This window comes from Coregonus clupeaformis, unplaced genomic scaffold (assembly GCF_020615455.1).
Source record: "Coregonus clupeaformis isolate EN_2021a unplaced genomic scaffold, ASM2061545v1 scaf3880, whole genome shotgun sequence".
NCBI classification, from domain to species: Eukaryota; Metazoa; Chordata; class Actinopteri; order Salmoniformes; family Salmonidae; genus Coregonus; species Coregonus clupeaformis.
The window spans coordinates 1-19,138 of NW_025537334.1; the positions used below are offsets into that span (position 1 = coordinate 1).

The 19,138-nt window shown below is 43.2% G+C and overlaps 1 protein-coding gene across 1 annotated transcript; it reads right to left on the bottom strand.

The window, feature by feature from the left end:
• Positions 1-13,758: 13,758 nt before the first annotated feature.
• On the bottom strand, positions 13,759-14,685 carry LOC121568305 (olfactory receptor 11A1-like; the record flags this gene model as incomplete). Its single annotated transcript, XM_041878857.2, has 1 exon — positions 13,759-14,685. A coding segment is annotated over exon 1 (927 nt), but the record flags the coding sequence as incomplete, so codon positions are not given.
• Between the last annotated feature and the right edge of the window lie 4,453 nt (positions 14,686-19,138).

Here is a 19,138-nt window from a genome sequence, read left to right on the forward strand (position 1 = left end):
GTGTGCTGCCATCTTGTTAGAAGGTAACAGATTTATTTTATTATAGTGATTAAGAGTGACTTTCATTGTGTTCCATGCTGTTTAGCGTCCCCTAGTGGAGCTTTCTGGTACTTAGAATTATGTACGAAAACCCGGAAGTAAAGTTGTTATTATGCACGCGACAAGCAGCTAGAAACAACGTTACTGTACAGTTCTTTCAGTGCAACTATTTCTTGTTACGCGTCAGCCTCGGAAAATATTTGTTTGTAAGTTCAATTCAAGCATATTGCAAGTGATGATAATATTGTTATTGACAGAATTGCTTACTTATCAATGTTAATTGGTTACATTTACTCACGCAAATTGCATTGACTTTCATGGATGCCGTTAGCTGTATTAGTTTGCTCATGCGTCATGTAAAAGAAGTGTAAAACATACTATAGTTTGTTACTGTTTCTAGTGTAATATGCTTTATTATTGTACAGAGGTGTTTGTACATTATTAGAGTAATGAAAGGAGTTGGCTAGTTGTTACTCATAGAGTAATTATCTATTTAGTTGTCGTCATGCCAGATATATGGTAACTTGGCACTTGCTTTGTATTTATGCAACTTTCAACTTGAAATGTATAATGTACAGCTACAGTATGTCAATGTGAATTGAATACTAAAGTATATTATTTTCTGTATTTGCAGTTTCACAACATAAACGTTTTCAATACATTCGTTCAAGAAAAGTCACGCCTTGGAAGTTTTATTGAAGACTCAGTTGTTAGCTATCTGTCTAGTTTTGCACGGGAACGCAATTCCAGGGCAGAATAGTGAAAAAACATCATCACGGGCGGGCTCAAGCACAAGAATAATCGCACGTGGTGGTTATGATTCTATCGTTCATTGGCCAACAAAGCCTCTGATCCTAGGGATGACCAGCAATCTACGATGCAGCAACCAGAGGCAAGTGTTCGACAGAAAGAGGAAGAGGAGCGAGTAAGAGAGATGGAGGAGCCCTCTTCAGCACATTGAGACCAAGTCTCAGTCTACAAGATCAAGGTCATCAAAACAGTCAAGCAGATCCTCAACGGCGAGTTATGCAGCCATCAAAGCACGTGCCAAGGCGGACGCCTAGCGCGTGCTAGAGTCTCCTATGCTGAAAAGGAAGCTTCTGTGATGAAACAAAAGGCGGAACTGGATGCGAGTTTATATGTTCTCCAAGTTGAGAGAACAGCTGCTGCTGCTGGCTGAAGCTGTAGCCTTTGAAGAAGCTGTAGAGTCTGAACGCAGAGAGCTCCACAGAGAACTCAACACAGGGACACAGCCCTTAAGTCCAGTCCAACGTACTCGTGAGTATGTGCAACAACATGCTAGGCCCTACTTTGCTGAAATGCCATTTGGAAGTAGAGACACAAGAGCTTAGTGTTGACCCAGATACAGGCCACAATCCAGAAAGTAGCAAACAACGGAGCATGAGCAGAGACTCTCCGTACAAAAAGAAATGAAAAGCAGCATGGTGGAAAGGAAAAAACAGACCCACTTCCAGTCACCGACACAAAGCTTCCCTGAGTCACAAGTGGCACCAGAACTCACGGGCAAGTACCTCCTGCGCCGTGAGATGGTGAGTTCCGGACTCCTGAAGTTTGATGATCGTCCTGAAAATTATTGGGCATGGAAAGCATCTTTTCTCAATGCGACCAGAGACTTGAATCTATGCAGGGAAGAGTTAGATCTAATTACCAAGTGGCTAGGGGCAGAGTCGTCTGAGCAAGCAAAGAGAATTAGATCTGTCTATATTCTCAATGCAACAGCAGGGCTTAACATGGTCTGGCAACGACTAGAAGAGTGCTATGGTACACCTGAAGTGATCGAGAATGCACTGTTGAAGAAAATTGATGAATTTCCAAAACTGTCTAACAAAGACAATCACAAACTAAGAGAACTGGGTGACATTCTTCTCGAACTGGAGTGTGCTAAAGAAGAAGGGTACCTTCCAGGCCCTCGCTTATCTGGACACATCTCGTGGGGTAAACCCTATAGTAGAGAAACTTCCATTCAGCTTACAAGAGAAATGGATAGCACAGGGATCCAAATACAAGGAGGACTATCGGGTAGCATTCCCACCATTCTCGTTTTCTCGAGATTCATCAGGAACCAGGCGAAAATTAGAAACGACCCCAGCTTCACCCTCTACACCTCAACTACCCAGGTGTCTGTGAAAAATGAGAAACCTGTCAGATACAACAGCAAGACACCTGTGACTGTACACAAAACAGATGTGTCATCTGAGCCCTCAGACCACCAAACCAAACCCAGTAAGACAAAAGGTTAAAAGCCTGACCATCACTGTCCAATACATAACAAGCCTCATCCATCTTAAAAAGTGTCGCGGATTTAGATACAAAACTCTAGATGAGCGCAAAGCATATCTCAAAGAGAATGGCATTTGTTTCCGATGTTGTGGGTCAACTCAGCACAGAGCTAAAGACTGTAAGGTGTCAATCAAGTGCTCCGAGTGTGACAGCGACAGACATCTTGCTGCTCTGCATCCAGGTCCAGCTCCTTCAACGATAGACACCGCTACAGCAGAGAAAGAGCATGGCGGGGAGCAAGGTGAAGATGCTCTTCTATCAGTCACCTCAAAGTGTACCGAGATCTGTGGTGAGGCAGCCAATCCAAGATCATGTTCAAAAATATGCCTAGTCGGAAGCTTATCCAGCTGGGAAAAGAGAGAAAGCTGTCAAAATGTATGCAGTGCTTGATGAACAGAGCAACAAATCTCTGGCCAAGACAGAGTTTTTCAATCTCTTCAACATCAATGACAACTCTGCTCCATACACCATGAAGACCTGTTCTGGGGTAACAGAGACTTCAGGCAGGAGAGCCCGTCAACTTCATGGTGGAGTCTATAGACGGACACAAGCAGCTCACTCTCCCTACTCTGATAGAGTGTGACATGATGCCAGACGATAGAATGGAGATTTCCTCCCCCAGACATTGCGCATCATCATCCCCATCTGCAACCAGTGGCGGACAAAATTCCAGCTGTGGACCCAGACGCTCCCATTCTCCTGCTCTTAGGACGAGACATCTTAAGGGTACACAAGGTACGAGAACAAATCAATGGGCCCCACGACACTCCTTATGCACAGCGACTCGACCTCGGGTGGGTCATCGTGGGGAAGTTTGTCTGGGAACGGCTCACCGACCAGCCAGTGTTAACGTGTTCAGGACAAACATACTTCAAAATGGTCGCACGTCCTATCTGAGCCCTTGCCCTGACATCATCCAGGTGAAAGAGAACTACAGCAGCGTAGATCAGCAACTACATTTCTCTCTCTACAGGGCACTCGAGAGATCCAAGCACAACTGTGAACACAGACAGCCTGGGATGTTCCGTGTTCAACAAAACACAAGACGATGATAAACCAGCACCATCTGTGGAAGACAAAGCTTTCTTGGACATTATGGACAAACAGGTTTTCCAGGATGATGGAAACAACTGGGTGGCTCCACTACCCTTTCGCCCCCACTAGACGTCGTCTTCCTAATAACAGGGAGCAGGCCATGAAGCTGTCTCACATCACTTCGTAGGACTTTAGACAAAAGCCTGACATGAAACTTCAATTTATTGACTTCATGCAAAAAGATGCTGGATAACGACCAAGCTGAACATTCTCCGACACTAGAGGGAGAAAAAGAATGCTGGTATCTGCCAATATTTGGTGTTTACCATCCACAAAAGCCTGAACAAATAAGAGTGGTGTTTGACTCCCAGCGCTGAGTGTCAAGGCGTGTCACTGAACGACGTCCTGCTCAGGGGTCCAGACTTAAACAACACACTCTTGGGCGTCTTAATGCGCTTCGCAAGGATGGCATTGCACTAACGACAGATGTGCAACAAATGTTTTACTGTTTTGGTGTACGTGAGGATCACAGAGATTACTTAAGGTTTCTCTGGTATGAAGACAACAACCCAGATAGAAACATAACTGAGTACAGGATGAAAGTCCATGTATTTGGGAACAGCCCCTCACCAGCGTAGCCATCTACTGCATGAGACGAGCAGCTCTACAGGGTGAGAAGGAATACGGGTCAGAACCCAAGCAGTTTGTAGTGAGGAACTTTTATGTCGATGATGGGCTGATATCAGTAGCTACTCCAGAAGAAGCTATCAACATTATGAGAAAAACACAAGCAATGTTAGCGGAGTCCAACATGAAACTACACAAGATTGCATCCAATAGCAAAACAGTTATGGAAGCCTTCCCCATGGAGGACCGTGCCAAGGACTTAAAAGACTTGGAACTCGGAGTAGATCCTCTCCCTTTTCAACGGAGCCTGGGACTTTCCTGGAACCTGGAAACAGACAGCTTCACATTCCAGGTGTCCCACAATGAGAAGCCTTTTACACGGAGAGGTATCCTGTCCACAGTGAATAGTCTTTATGACCCCCTTGGGTTTGTGGCTCCAATAACAATGCAAGGGAAAGCCTTAATCAGAGAACTCTCTTCTGATCAGAGTGAGTGGGATGCCCCCCTTCCCACAGAAAAAGAAGAGGAATGGAAAATGTGGAAGGAATCTTTGATGGAGTTGGAACATCTGTATATTCAGCGGCCCTACATCCCAGTCTCCTTGTCTACCACTCAAAGAAGAGAGCTGCACATCTTCTCGGATGCCTCTACAGTAGCCATAGGAGCGGTAGCCTATCTGAGAGTTATTGACTCGGAAGGTCAATGCCATGTTGGATTTGTCATGGGGAAATCTAAATTGGCCCTCGACCGCCCACACTATCCCACGCCTAGAACTGTGTGCGGCTGTGCTAGCTGTTGAGATGTATGAACTGATCAGAGACGAAATAGACATTGATGTAAATGCAGCCAAGTTCTACACAGACAGTAAGATAGTTCTCGGTTACATCCACAATGTCACCAAAAGATTTTATGTGTATGTTGCCAATAGGGTAACTCGTATCAGGAAGTCTACCAATCCAGACCAGTGGTGTTACGTAAACACTGACAGCAATCCAGCAGACCATGCAACCAGGCCCATACGAGCCACTCTCTTAAAGCACACCAGTTGGTTCTCAGGTCCCCCTTTTCTGGCTCAAGCAAACTCAAGTGAGTCTGAGACCATCAATTTTGACCTTGTAGAGCCTGGACGCAGACGCAGAGATTCAGCCAGACGTCACTGCCTTCGTCACTAAGGTTTCTGGAGCTCAATTCGGCTCTCATCGCTTTGAGAGGTTCTCGAACTGGAAAGCTCTCAATCGAGCCACAGCACGACTCATTCATGTTGCCAGATCCTTTCACAAAAGTGCGGACGACAACAACTGCAGAGGCTGGCATCAGTGTAAAAAACCATGCAGTACAAGTGAGTTGTCACAAGCCAAAACAGCAATCATTCACTGTGTGCAACATGAAGCCTTCAAAGAGGAATTCAAATGCCTTGAGAAAGGAAAAGAGTTACCAAAACAAAGTACACTCAAAAAGCTGAACCCAGTGATTGATGAGGATGGGTTGCTGAGGGTGGGAGGCCGATTATCCTCTGCCGACCTGTCACAAGACGAAAAAAACATCCTCTCATCATCCCACGGACGCATCATGTCGCCACTCTGCTGGTAAGACATTATCACGAGCAAGTGGCTCACCAGGGCCGTCATTTTTCAGATGGAGCTATTCGAGCAGCAGGCTTCTGGATTATTGGGAGCAAACATCTGGTCTCTGGTATCATCCACAAGTGTGTCACCTGCCGTAAGGTTAGAGGAAAGTCAGTTGACCAAAAGATGGCGGACTTACCTGCAGACAGACTCACATCAGAGCCACCATTCACCAGTGTTGGACTTGATGTGTTTGGACCATGGAATGTCATAACTCGTCGCACTAGAGGTGGTAGTGCAGACTCCAAGCGCTGGGCGGTACTCTTTACATGTATGTCTACTAGAGCAGTCCATATTGAGCTCATCGAATCCATGTCCACATCCAGCTTCATCAACGCGCTGAGGCGTTTTTTCTCTATCCGCGGTCCAGCAAAAGTGCTACGATCTGATCGAGGTACAAACTTTATAGGTGCCTGCAGGGAACTGGGGATCGACACAAATGACTCAGAGTTGACTAAATACCTCTCAGACAAGGGATGTACTTGGATATTTAATCCCCCACACTCGTCTCATATGGGTGGTTCTTGGGAGAGACTCATTGGGGTTGCCAGACGTATCCTTGATGCTATGCTGTTTCAGACGGGCTCCACTCGTCTCACACGAGGTCTTGAGCACTCTTATGTCTGAAGTTATGGCAATAATCAATGCGAGACCCCTAGTGTCAGTGTCAACCGATCCTGACATGCCTGCCATTCTTACACCCTCAATGTTACTGACACAAAAGACCAACGCTACCTCAGCCCCTTCTGGATATTTCCACATGAACGATCTTCATGGAAAACAGTGGAAGCAAGTCCAGTGTCTCGCTGACACTTTTTGGAAAAGGTGGAGACAGGAGTACCTGACAACACTGCAGAGACGCAGAAAATGGACAGCAGAAAAGCCAAATGTGAAAGTGGGAGATGTTGTCTTATTGAAAGACAGTCAGACGCACAGAAATGACTGGCCAGTCGGACTTGTGGTCAAAACCTTTCCCAGTACTGACGGAAAGGTCAGGAAAGTAGAACTAAAGGTTGTCAAGCAAGGGATTGCTAAGGTGTTTCTGAGACCAATCTCAGAGATTGTTGTTCTTCTTTCTGAAGCATCCTAGAGGAGAAATATTTTATTTCATAGTGGCACAATCTCATTATACCAGGCGGGGGAGTGTGCTGCCATCTTGTTAGAAGGTAACAGATTTATTTTATTATAGTGATTAAGAGTGACTTTCATTGTGTTCCATGCTGTTTAGCGCCCCCTAGTGGAGCTTTCTGGTACTTAGAATTATGTACGAAAACCCGGAAGTAAAGTTGTTATTATGCACGCGACAAGCAGCTAGAAACAACGTTACTGTACAGTTCTTTCAGTGCAACTATTTCTTGTTACGCTTCAGCCTCGGAAAATATTTGTTTGTAAGTTCAATTCAAGCATATTGCAAGTGATGATAATATTGTTATTGACAGAATTGCTTACTTATCAATGTTAATTGGTTACATTTACTCACGCAAATTGCATTGACTTTCATGGATGCCGTTAGCTGTATTAGTTTGCTCATGCGTCATGTAAAAGAAGTGTAAAACATACTATAGTTTGTTACTGTTTCTAGTGTAATATGCTTTATTATTGTACAGAGGTGTTTGTACATTATTAGAGTAATGAAAGGAGTTGGCTAGTTGTTACTCATAGAGTAATTATCTATTTAGTTGTCGTCATGCCAGATATATGGTAACTTGGCACTTGCTTTGTATTTATGCAACTTTCAACTTGAAATGTATAATGTACAGCTACAGTATGTCAATGTGAATTGAATACTAAAGTATATTATTTTCTGTATTTGCAGTTTCACAACATAAACGTTTTCAATACATTCGTTCAAGAAAAGTCACGCCTTGGAAGTTTTATTGAAGACTCAGTTGTTAGCTATCTGTCTAGTTTTGCACGGGAACGCAATTCCAGGGCAGAATACCCTGTGTCCATGTTTCTCCCACTTGCCTGTGTCCCACTTTGATTTTCTTACTGTCTGAAAAAATAATCAAAACACCAATACAAATATATACATACATATACATATATTTTAAAACAGTATGTAAGTCTATATCACCTGGTATCTTTCTTCACACTGCTGTGGTGTAGACAGGTATACTGTATGTTGTGTCAGTGGGCTATTCCACATAAACTACTGTCACATCACTGACCTTTTATACCTTTTAAAGGAAGAACAAAAACTGTATACAGCAGTGTGTTTACTTGAACTCCAATGACACCAACAATTAAATTGTCATGGTTTGACTCTCAGCCTCCCGTGGGTGGTTAGGTTAGTGCAGTGCCAGCTCAGCCAATAAGTGACATAATTCCCCCCGTCCCCCCTGGCAACCAAAAAACAACTGCTAAATGTTCTCCCTGCCCCACTGCAAAATGTGCATAACTGCACATTTCTCTCATGAACAATAATACCTGAAAATACAAAGGGATCAACAACATTGCATTCACTCTATATTACTGTATGACAAAGTGAAAAGAAAGAAGCCTGTGTTAAAAAATCCACTCCAAACCATCCATTCTGTTTGCAACAAGGCTGTTAAGTAATACCGCAAGACAACATAGCAAATATATAAATGTTTTCGCCTAAATTAAAAACTACAGGGTTGGGTCAAATATAACACAACACAGAGTGAAACACTATTTTCAATTGTGGTATGGGTATTCTTGTCATCAGAATGGACTGGGGAGTTTGTCATGATCAAAATAAATATGAAAGGAGCAAAGCCCAGGTAAAAGATAGAGGAAACCCCACTTCAGTCTTCTGAAAACCTAACCCTGAGATCGTTTTATTTTTTCAGTTTAACTTTTAATACCAAAGACACACAAGAATGGCTTTCCAATAGGCGGTTTAGTGTTCCTGAGTGGTATAGTCTCAGTCCTGACTGACATTTTGCTTGAAAATCAGAGACAAGGTTTGAGTATTGCTGTCCATCAATGATTCCCAACGAAATGTAATGAGCTTGAGCAACTTTTATATATGTTGCTCTAAGAGTTCCTTCCCTCTGTGTGTGTGTGTGCGTGTGCGTGTTAGTAAGCCATGAACAAAAAGTGTATTAAATAAATGTACCATTGCTTCTTGCATCATTAAAGGATCAATTTAATTTTAGAATACTTCATGGTCGAATTGCTGCAAAGAAACCATTACTAAAGGACACCCATAAGAAGAAGAGACTTGCTTGGGCCAAGAAACATGAGCAATGAACATTAGACCGGAGGAAATCTGTCCTTTGGTCTGATGAGTCCAAATGTTAGATTTTTGGTTCCAACCGCCGTGTCTTTGTGAGAGGCAGAGTAGGTGAACGGATGATCTCCGCATGTGTGGTTCCCACCGTGAAGCGTGGGTGAGGAGGTATGATATGGGGGTGCTTTGCTGGTGACACTGTCAGTGATTTATTTAGAATTCAAGGCACACTTAACTTTTCAGAACTGCAGCCAGATAATGAAACCTCTGCGCCACCAAGGGATAGCTGTGGTATTGCAGGTTTTTTTCAGTCTATGTATACTGAACAAGAATATAAATGCAACATATAAAGTGTTGGTCTCATGTTTCATGAGCTGAAATAAAAGTTCCCAGAAATGTTCCATACGCACAAAATGCTTATTTCTATCAAACTGTGTGCACAAATTTGTTTACATCCCTGTTAGTGAGCATTTCTCCTTTGCCAAGATAATCCATCCACCTAACAGGTGTGGCATATCAAGAAGCTGATTAAACAGCACAATCATTCACAGGTGCACCTTATGCTGGGGACAATAAAAGGCCACTCTGAAATGTGCAGTTTTGTCACATAACACAATGCCACAGATGTCTCAAATTTTAAGGGAGCGTGCAATTGTCATGCTGACTGCAGGAATATCCACCAAAGCTGTTGCCAGAGAATTGAATGTTCATTTCTTTACCTCCACATCCGGCTTCTTCACCTGCAGGATTGTCTGAGACCAGCCACCCGGACAGCTGATGAAACTGGAATTAAATATAATGGAGTGAATGGAACGGTATCAAACACATGATGTGTTTGATACCATTCCATTTACTCCATTCCAGCCATTATTATGAGCCATTCTCCCCTCAGCAGCCTCCACTGGTTTGCAGAATTTCTGCACACACTGTCAGAAACTGTCTCAGGGAAGCTCATCTGCGTGCTCGTCGTCCTCACCAGGGTCTTGACCTGACTGCAGTTCAGTGTAGTAACCGACTTCAGTGGGCAAATGCTCACCTTCGATGGCTACTGGCACGCTGGAGAAGTGTGCTCTTCACAGATTAATCCTGTACCGGGCAGATGGCGAGCGACGCTCTGGCGTCTGGGCGAGCGGTTTGCTGATGTCAACGTTGTGAACAGAGCGCCCAATGGTGGCAGTGGGGTTATGGGTATGGGCAGGCATAAGCTACAGGCAATTAAAATTGCATTTTATCTATGGCAATTTTAATGCACAAAGATACCGTGACGAGAGCCTGAGGCCTATTGTCGTGCCATTCATCCGCCGCCATCATCTAATGTTTCAGCGTGATAATGCACGGCCCCATGTACACAATTCCTGGAAGCTGAAAATGTCCCAGTTCTTCCATGGCCTGCATACTCACCAGACATGTCACCCACTGAGCATGTTTGGGATACTCTGGATCAACGTGTACAAGAGCGTGTTCCAGTTCCCGCCAATTTCCAGAAACTTCACACAGCCATTGAAGAGGAGTGGGCCACATTCCACAGGTACTAATCAACAGCCTGATGAACTCTATGTGAAGGAGATATGACGCGCTGCATGAGGCAAATGGTGGTCACACCAGATACTGACTGGTTCTGATCCATGCCCATACCATTTTTTAAAAAGGAATCTGTGACCAACAAATGTACAGTGGGGAGAACAAGTAATTGAAACACTGCCGATTTTGCAGGTTTTCCTACTTACAAAGCATGTAGAGGTCTGTAATTTTTATCATAGGTACACTTCAACTGTGAGAGACGGAATCTAAAACAAAAATCCAGAAATTCACATTGTATGATTTTTAAGTAATTAATTTGCATTTTATTGCATGACATTAGTATTTGATACATCAGAAAAGCAGAACTTAATATTTGGTACAGAAACCTTTGTTTGCAATTACAGAGATCATACGTTTCCTGTAGGTCTTGACCAGGTTTGCACACACTGCAGCAGGGATTTTGGCCCACTCCTCCATACAGACCTTCTCCAGATCCTTCCGTTTTCGGGGCTGTCGCTGGGCAATGCGGACTTTCAGCTCCCTCCAAAGATTTTCTATTGGGTTCAGGTCTGGAGACTGGCTAGGCCACTCCAGGACCTTGAGATGCCTCTTACAGAGCCACTTCTTAGTTGCCCTGGCTGAGTGTTTCGGGTCGTTGTCATGCAGGAAGACCCAGCCACGACCTATCTTCAATGCTCTTACTGAGGGAAGGAGGTTGTTGGCCAAGATCTCGCAACACATGGCCCCATCCATCCTCCCCTCAATACGGTGCAGTCGTCCTGTCCCCTTTGCAGAAAAGCATCCCCAAAGAATTATGTTTCCACCTCCATGCTTCACGGTTGGGATGGTGTTCTTGGGGTTGTACTCATCCTTCTTCTTCCTCCAAACAAGGCGAGTGGAGTTTAGACCAAAAAGCTCTATTTTTGTCTCATCAGACCACATGACCTTCTCCCATTCCTCCTCTGGATCATCCAGATGGTCATTGGCAAACTTCAGACGGGCCTGGACATGCGCTGGCTTGAGCAGAGGGACCTTGCGTGCGCTGCAGGATTTTAATCCATGACGGCGTAGTGTGTCACTAGTGGTTTTCTTTGAGACTGTGGTCCCAGCTCTCTTCAGGTCATTGACCAGGTCCTGCTGTGTAGTTCTGGGCTGATCCCTCACCTTCCTCATGATCATTGATGCCCCACGAGGTGAGATCTTGCATGGAGCCCCAGTCCGAGTATGATTGACCGTCATCTTGAACTTCTTCCATTTTCTAATAATTGCACCAACAGTTGTTGCCTTCTCACCAAGCTGCTTGCCTATTGTCCTGTAGCCCATCCCAGCCTTGTGCAGGTCTACAATTTTATCCCTGATGTCCTTACACAGCTCTCTGGTCTTGGCCATTGTGGAGAGGTTGGAGTCTGTTTGATTGAGTGTGTGGACAGGTGTCTTTTATACAGGTAACGAGTTCAAACAGGTGCAGTTAATACAGGTAATGAGTGGAGAACAGGAGGGCTTCTTAAAGAAAAACGAACAGGTCTGTGAGAGCCGGAATTCTTAATGGTTGGTAGGTGATCAAATACTTATGTCATGCAATAAAATGCAAATTATTACTTAAAAATCATACAATGTGATTTTATGGATTTTTGTTTTAGATTCCATCTCTCACAGTTGAAGTGTACCTATGATAAAAATTACAGACCTCTACATGCTTTGTAAGTAGGAAAACCTGCAAAATCGGCAGTGTATCAAATACTTGTTCTCCCCACTGTATATTCGTATTCCCAGTCATGTGAACTCCATAGATTAGGGCCTAATGAATTTATTTCAATTGACTGATTTCCTTATATGGACTGTAACTCAGTCAAATTGTTGCATGTTGAATAAATTAAAAAAATCTGTGTATTTTTTGGGGGAACAAATAGTTACTTTGGAGGTGACTACAACTACACTGAACAAAAACATATATTTGCAACTCAATATTAGGAAGGTGTTAATGTTTTTGGAATAAGGAACAGTCACTATTCCTGTTGTTCACAGGAGTTACAAAAACTCAGCTCATTGCTATGCAATGAAAATGCAATTATCAAAGTATTATGTAACATACTAATAAAATGTTGCTCCAAAAGTAATTACAGTTTTATTACACAGGCAAAAGAACAGTTCAATGTTAAGTGTAGCTGAGAATACTAACAGTAACAAAATATGGCTATTAAGTGTTGAAATGGCACCCTTTTATCTTTAAAGGATGGATGGAATACATTGACCCTTACTGGATTATATGGGTCAAACATATCTCACAGTGACCCTGGACAAACAAGACGCCTAACCTCAAAAAAGGTATCTGGCCATCTGTCAGCTAGCTAGCACACAGATATCATGTTACATTAAACAGTTGGCCGTCAGATAACATGACATGCATTCAGATTCATGACCGAATTTTGTTTGTTTTCATTTTACAGTATTTCCCGAGATGTATCTTTCAAAATGTCAAACAATCATCATGCTTGTACTGTATGTACCGTACAGACCCATTTTCCATTAGTGATGGATGTAATGGTGCCATGTCGGCTATAAGTTGGGCTTATCTTTTACACATTTACATTGGTATATTCACTGTTGTCAATCAATCAAGACGGTTTTGTATGTCTTGATTTGTTACATACTTGGATAAGGCAGAAGTGTCAATTTAAGTAATGAAGAGGAAGTCATGAACTTCTTGTTTTTATTTATTTAACTACAACTACTACTACTACTACTACTACTACTACTAATAATAATAATAATAATAATATACAACATTTGTAAAGTGCTTTTCATTACAAGAATGATCTCAAAGTGCATAAAATAAAAGATGAACTAAAAACATTTTAAAAAAATAATATTGATTTATAACCATATCATGAACCAATCAAAGTCAAGGAGGAAGGGAAGGCCAGCCGATAAAGATACATCTTAAGGCCTGATTTAAAGCCCCAACAGTCTGAGGAGCCCTGAGATTGTCAGGAAGGGAGTTCCAAAGATGTGGTGCTTGGGAGGAAAATAAACAGTCCTCCATTCTGTGGAGCCAGGTCCTGGGTGCATGGAGCAGTTTGGCGTGGCTTGAACTTAGGGTGCGTGGAGGTTCATAGGGGAGAGTACGTCTGATAGGTAGGAGGGTTTGATGCCATTTAGGGCTTTGTACACAAGGATCATTTTAAGTCAATTCTTTGAGAGACATGGAACCAATGGAGATCAGCAAGTGAATAGAAGGTAAATGACAATATTTCACAAATTAGCAAATTATTTCTGCCGTCCTCACCCCCATTCATTATTGCAACTAGCCTATAAGTAACAAAACACACAAGTCAACAATACAAAAATCTAACAATCAGGACAGAAAAGGTCACACTAATGTTTGGTTAATCTTTTAGGGTAGAGACCTACAGGTAGTATGTTTTTAAAAGCCTGTCTGATTTTAGCCATCCTAACTCCATACACAATAGGATTAAAAAGTGGCTGGCACATCAGAAAGTACACTGATAAAATAGTGTGAAGCACAGTTGGAACATTTCTCATAGGCCTATCAAATCTACTCTGGAGCAGAGTTAAGAAACAGCCGAAAGCGAAGTTGAGCATTGAGGCCAGATGAGGAATACAGGTTCTGAAAGCTTTCTGTCTGGCGTTGATGGAAGATTTCAAACAAATAGTCAGAATTTTAATATAAGAGGACATAATAGTAATTAAAGTGACAACGACATTCAACACAATTACACAGAGTCCATAGATGTTATTAACTGTCGTGTCTGAAGTTGAACAGGCAAGTTTCACTACCACGTAGTTGTCACAATATACTTTGTCTATAATGTTTCCACACAATTGCAAACGAATAGTTAAAGACAGTACTATGGTAATTGTTACAAAAGTGTACAACCATATTACACAAATTAAAATACACACCCTGTTGGGTGTCATGATGACGTTATACTGTAGTGGGTAACATATAGCAAGGTACCTGTCATAGGACATGACTGCTAAATTGCTGAATTCAATAGATGCATACGTGTACATGCAAAAGATCTGTAGGTAACAGTACACAGGGGAAACTGCATGGACATCTGTAACCAAATTAGTCATGAGAGCAGGAAATAAAGCAGTGCTACCATACAACTCATTCACAAACAAACTGCACAGAAACAGATACATGGGTTCATGAAGGCTTCTCTCCATACATATAACCACAATAAGCACTGTGTTCGCAAAAACTATGGAGACGTATAACACAGTTACTAAAATGAAATACAAGTACTTTAAGTGTCCACTATCACTATATCCAGCTAGTATAAATGACGTGAATTGTGTTGAGTTCTCCATTTTCCTAATAGTACCTATAGAAGTATTTGTAGATATATTTGCTTCACAAGACAAGGATAACAGTGTCTATTAGGTGAAACTATCAATTTCTTATTGACATCGCATAATTGCATCATTCTTAGAATTGCCATCAATTATCAAGACTGTTTTCATTATTGCAACAGTATTAGTCTTCAAAGTGATTCCATAGGCATCACCATGGAAAAAAGTGTTACCTGTGGCTGTAATGGACATTGAGTAGACCATACAGCAAAATAATTTATCCCTAGAGTAGTTCAATAATTTTCATATTTTTGACACTCAGTTTACCAGTCTTTCCTCTACTGTTACACTTACAAACACTCCAATCATAGTGTGAGAATCAAACAGGAAGCGAGTCGTGCAGAGATGTGGTGTGGTAACACTCATCATAAATCACAAACATCTCCCCACCAGAGACCAGGGTTCAATCCCTGTGTCCATGTTTCTCCCACTTGCCTGTGTCCCACTTTGATTTTCTTACTGTCTGAAAAAATAATCAAAACACCAATACAAATATATACATACATATACATATATTTTAAAACAGTATGTAAGTCTATATCACCTGGTATCTTTCTTCACACTGCTGTGGTGTAGACATAGGTCTACTGTATGTTGTGTCAGTGGGCTATTCCACATAAACTACTGTCACATCACTGACCTTTTATACCTTTTAAAGGAAGGACAAAAACTGTATACAGCAGTGTGTTTACTTGAACTCCAATGACACCAACAATTAAATTGTCATGGTTTGACTCTCAGCCTCCCGTGGGTGGTTAGGTTAGTGCAGTGCCAGCTCAGCCAATAAGTGACATAATTCCCCCCGTCCCCCCTGGCAACCAAAAAACAACTGCTAAATGTTCTCCCTGCCCCACTGCAAAATGTGCATAACTGCACATTTCTCTCATGAACAATAATACCTGAAAATACAAAGGGATCAACAACATTGCATTCACTCCATATTACTGTATGACAAAGTGAAAAGAAAGAAGCCTGTGTTAAAAAATCCACTCCAAACCATCCATTCTGTTTGCAACAAGGCTGTTAAGTAATACCGCAAGACAACATAGCAAATAAATAAATGTTTTCACCTAAATTAAAAACTATAGGGTTGGGTCAAATATAACACAACAGAGTGAAACACTATTTTCAATTGTGTTATGGGTATGCTTGTCATCAGAATGGACTGGGGAGTTTGTCATGATCAAAATAAATATGAAAGGAGCAAAGCCCAGGTAAAAAGATAGAGGAAACCCCACTTCAGTCTTCTGAAAACCTAACCCTGAGATCGTTTTATTTTTCAGTTTAACTTTTAATACCAAAGACACACAAGAATGGCTTTCCAATAGCGGTTTAGTGTTCCTGAGTGGTATAGTCTCAGTCCTGACTGACATTTTGCTTGAAAATCAGAGACAAGGTTTGAGTATTGCTGTCCATCAATGATTCCCAACGAAATGTAATGAGGTTGAGCAACTTTTATAAATGTTGCTCTAAGAGTTCCTTCCCTCTGTGTGTGTGTGTGTGTGCGTGTTAGTAAGCCATGAACAAAAACGTTTATTAAATAAATGTACCATTGCTTCTTGCATCATTAAAGGATCAATTTAATTTTAGAATACTTCATGGTCGAATTGCTGCAAAAAAAACACTACTAAAGGACACCCATAAGAAGAAGAGACTTGCTTGGGCCAAGAAACACGAGCAATGAACATTAGACTGGAGGAAATCTGTCCTTTGGTCTGATGAGTCCAAATCTTAGATTTTTGGTTCCAACCGCCGTGTCTTTGTGAGAGGCAGAGTAGGTGAACGGATGATCTCCGCATGTGTGGTTCCCACCGTGAAGCTTGGAGGAGGAGGTATGATATGGGGGGTGCTTTGCTGGTGACACTGTCAGTGATTTATTTAGAATTCAAGGCACACTTAACCAGCATGTCTACCACAGCGATACGCCATCCCATCTGGTAAGGGCTATTTGACCAAGAAGGAGAGTGATGGAGTGCTGCATCAGATGACCTGGCCTCCACAATCACCCTACTTCAACCCAATTGAGATGGTTTGGGATGAGTTGGACCGTAGAGTGACGGAAAAACAGCCAACAGGTGCTCAGCATATGTGGGAACTCCTTCAAGACTGTTGGAAAAGCATTCCAGGTGAAGCTGGTTGAGAGAATGCCAAGCGTGTGCAAAGCTGTCTTCAAGGCAAAGGGTGGCTACTTTGAAGAATCAAAAATATATTTTGATTCGTTTATTTTGAACACTTTTTTTGGTTACTACATGATTCCATATGTGTTATATCATAGTTTTGATGTCTTCGCTATTATTCTAAAATGTAGAAAATAGTAAAAATAAAGAAAAGCCCTTGAATGAATAGGTGTGTATAAACGTTTGACTGGTAGTGTATATATTAAAACAGGATGTAAGTCTGTATCACCTGGTGTCTTTCTCCAGACTGATGTGGTGTAGACATAGGACTACTGTATGTTCTATGTCATAGGACATGACTGCTAAATTGCTGAATTCAATAGATGCATATGTGTACATGCAAAAGATCTGTAGGTAACAGTACACAGTGGAAACTGCATGGACATCTGTAACCAAATGAGTCATGAGAGCAGGAAATAAAGAAGGTATGATATGGTACTGTATATTTCTTATTTTATAGGCAGGCATGTGAACAAAATTGATTTGCTTTTTTACCAAAGGGCCAGGGCCCCAGGGGACTGGCAATTCCCATTTTGGACACGACTCATATCGTGATTAATGTGTCTATCACATTTCAGGAGAAGACCCAGATGCAGACAGTGTCGAAGTAACAAAAGTTTATTACAAAAACAGGGGGCAGGCAAACAACAGGTCAAGGGCAGGCAGAGGTCAGTAATCCAGATCAGATTCCAAAAGGTACAGAATGGCAGGCAGTCTCAGGGTCAGGGCAGGCAGAGGTCAATAATCCAGGGTGGTGTGACAAGGTACAGAACGGCAGGCAGGCTCAGGGTCAGGGCAGGCAGAATGGTCAAAACAGGTACTTGAGAAAGACAGGAGCAAGGGGAAAAGCGCTGGTATGCTTGATGAAACAAAACGAACTGGCAACAGACAAACAGAGAACACAGGTATAAATACACTGGGGATAAATGGGAGAGACGGGGCGACACCTGGAGGGGGGTGGAGCCAATCACAAAGACAGGTGAAACCGATCTGGGTGTGACAGTACTCCCCCAATGTCTCGGATTCCGGGGGTGTAGCCGCGGGGCTATAGTGGCGTGACAGCGCATCTGGCTTGACATTCTTGGATCCCGGTCGGTATGAGAGGGAGAAGTTGAACCGGGTGAAAAGCAGGGCCCACCTAGCTTGCCTGGAATTTAGGTGCTTGGTGGTGCGGAGATATTCCAAGTTCTTGTGGTCTGTCCACACAATGAATGGATGTTGCGCCCCCTCCAGCCAGTGCCCCCACTCCTCCAATGCCATCTTCACCGCGAGAAGCTCACGATTCCCCATGTCGTAATTCCTCTCCGTGGTGTTGAGGCGATGGGAGAAGAAGGCACAGGGATGTAACTTGAGGTCCAGGGCCAAATGCTGGGACAGGACCGCCCCCACTCTGTCATCCGAAGCATCAGCCTCCACCACGAACTGGCGGGATGGGTCAGGATGAACCAAGATGGGAGCAGTGGTGAAATGATGTTTGAGGTCCCAGAACGACTGGTCAGCAGCTGGGGACCATGTGAACGGAACCTTCGGAGAGGTGAGTGCAGACAGGGGGGAAGCTAGGGTACTGTAACCCTGGATAAAGTTGGCGAACCCCAGGAATAGTTGCAGCTGCACTCTGGACGTAGGCTGGGGCCAATCCACCACCGCTCTCACCTTCCCGGGATCCATCTGTACACTCTCTGCTGCGATGATGTAGCCCAGGAATGGGATAGTGGAGCGATGGAATTTGCATTTCTCCGCTATCACAAAAAGCTGGTTCTCCAGGAGGCGTTGGAGGACCTGTCGGACGTGAAGCACGTGTTCTTGGGCGGAGCGGGAGAAGACGAGGATGTCATCGAGGTAGATGAAGACGAACTGGTTCAACATGTCGCAGAGAACATAATTAACCAGGGCCTGGAACATAGCTGGAGCATTGGTAAGGCCAAATGGCATGACCAGATACTCGTAGTGACCGCTGGCCATGTTGAAGGTAGTCTTCCACTCATCCCCCTCCCGTATCCACATCAGGTGGTAGGCATCCCATAGGTCCAGCTTGGAAAACACGTTGGCCCACTGGAGGCAGAAGGACGGATGAACCCGGCAGCTAGGGAGTCCTCAATGTAGGTCTCCATAGCCTTGGTCTCCAGTCCCGACAGCGAGTACAGTCGTCCCCGGGGCGGAGTGGTGCCTGGGCGAAGATCGATTCCGCAGTTGTAGGGCTCGTAGCCCGTAACAAATAGGGAGACAACGTGAAG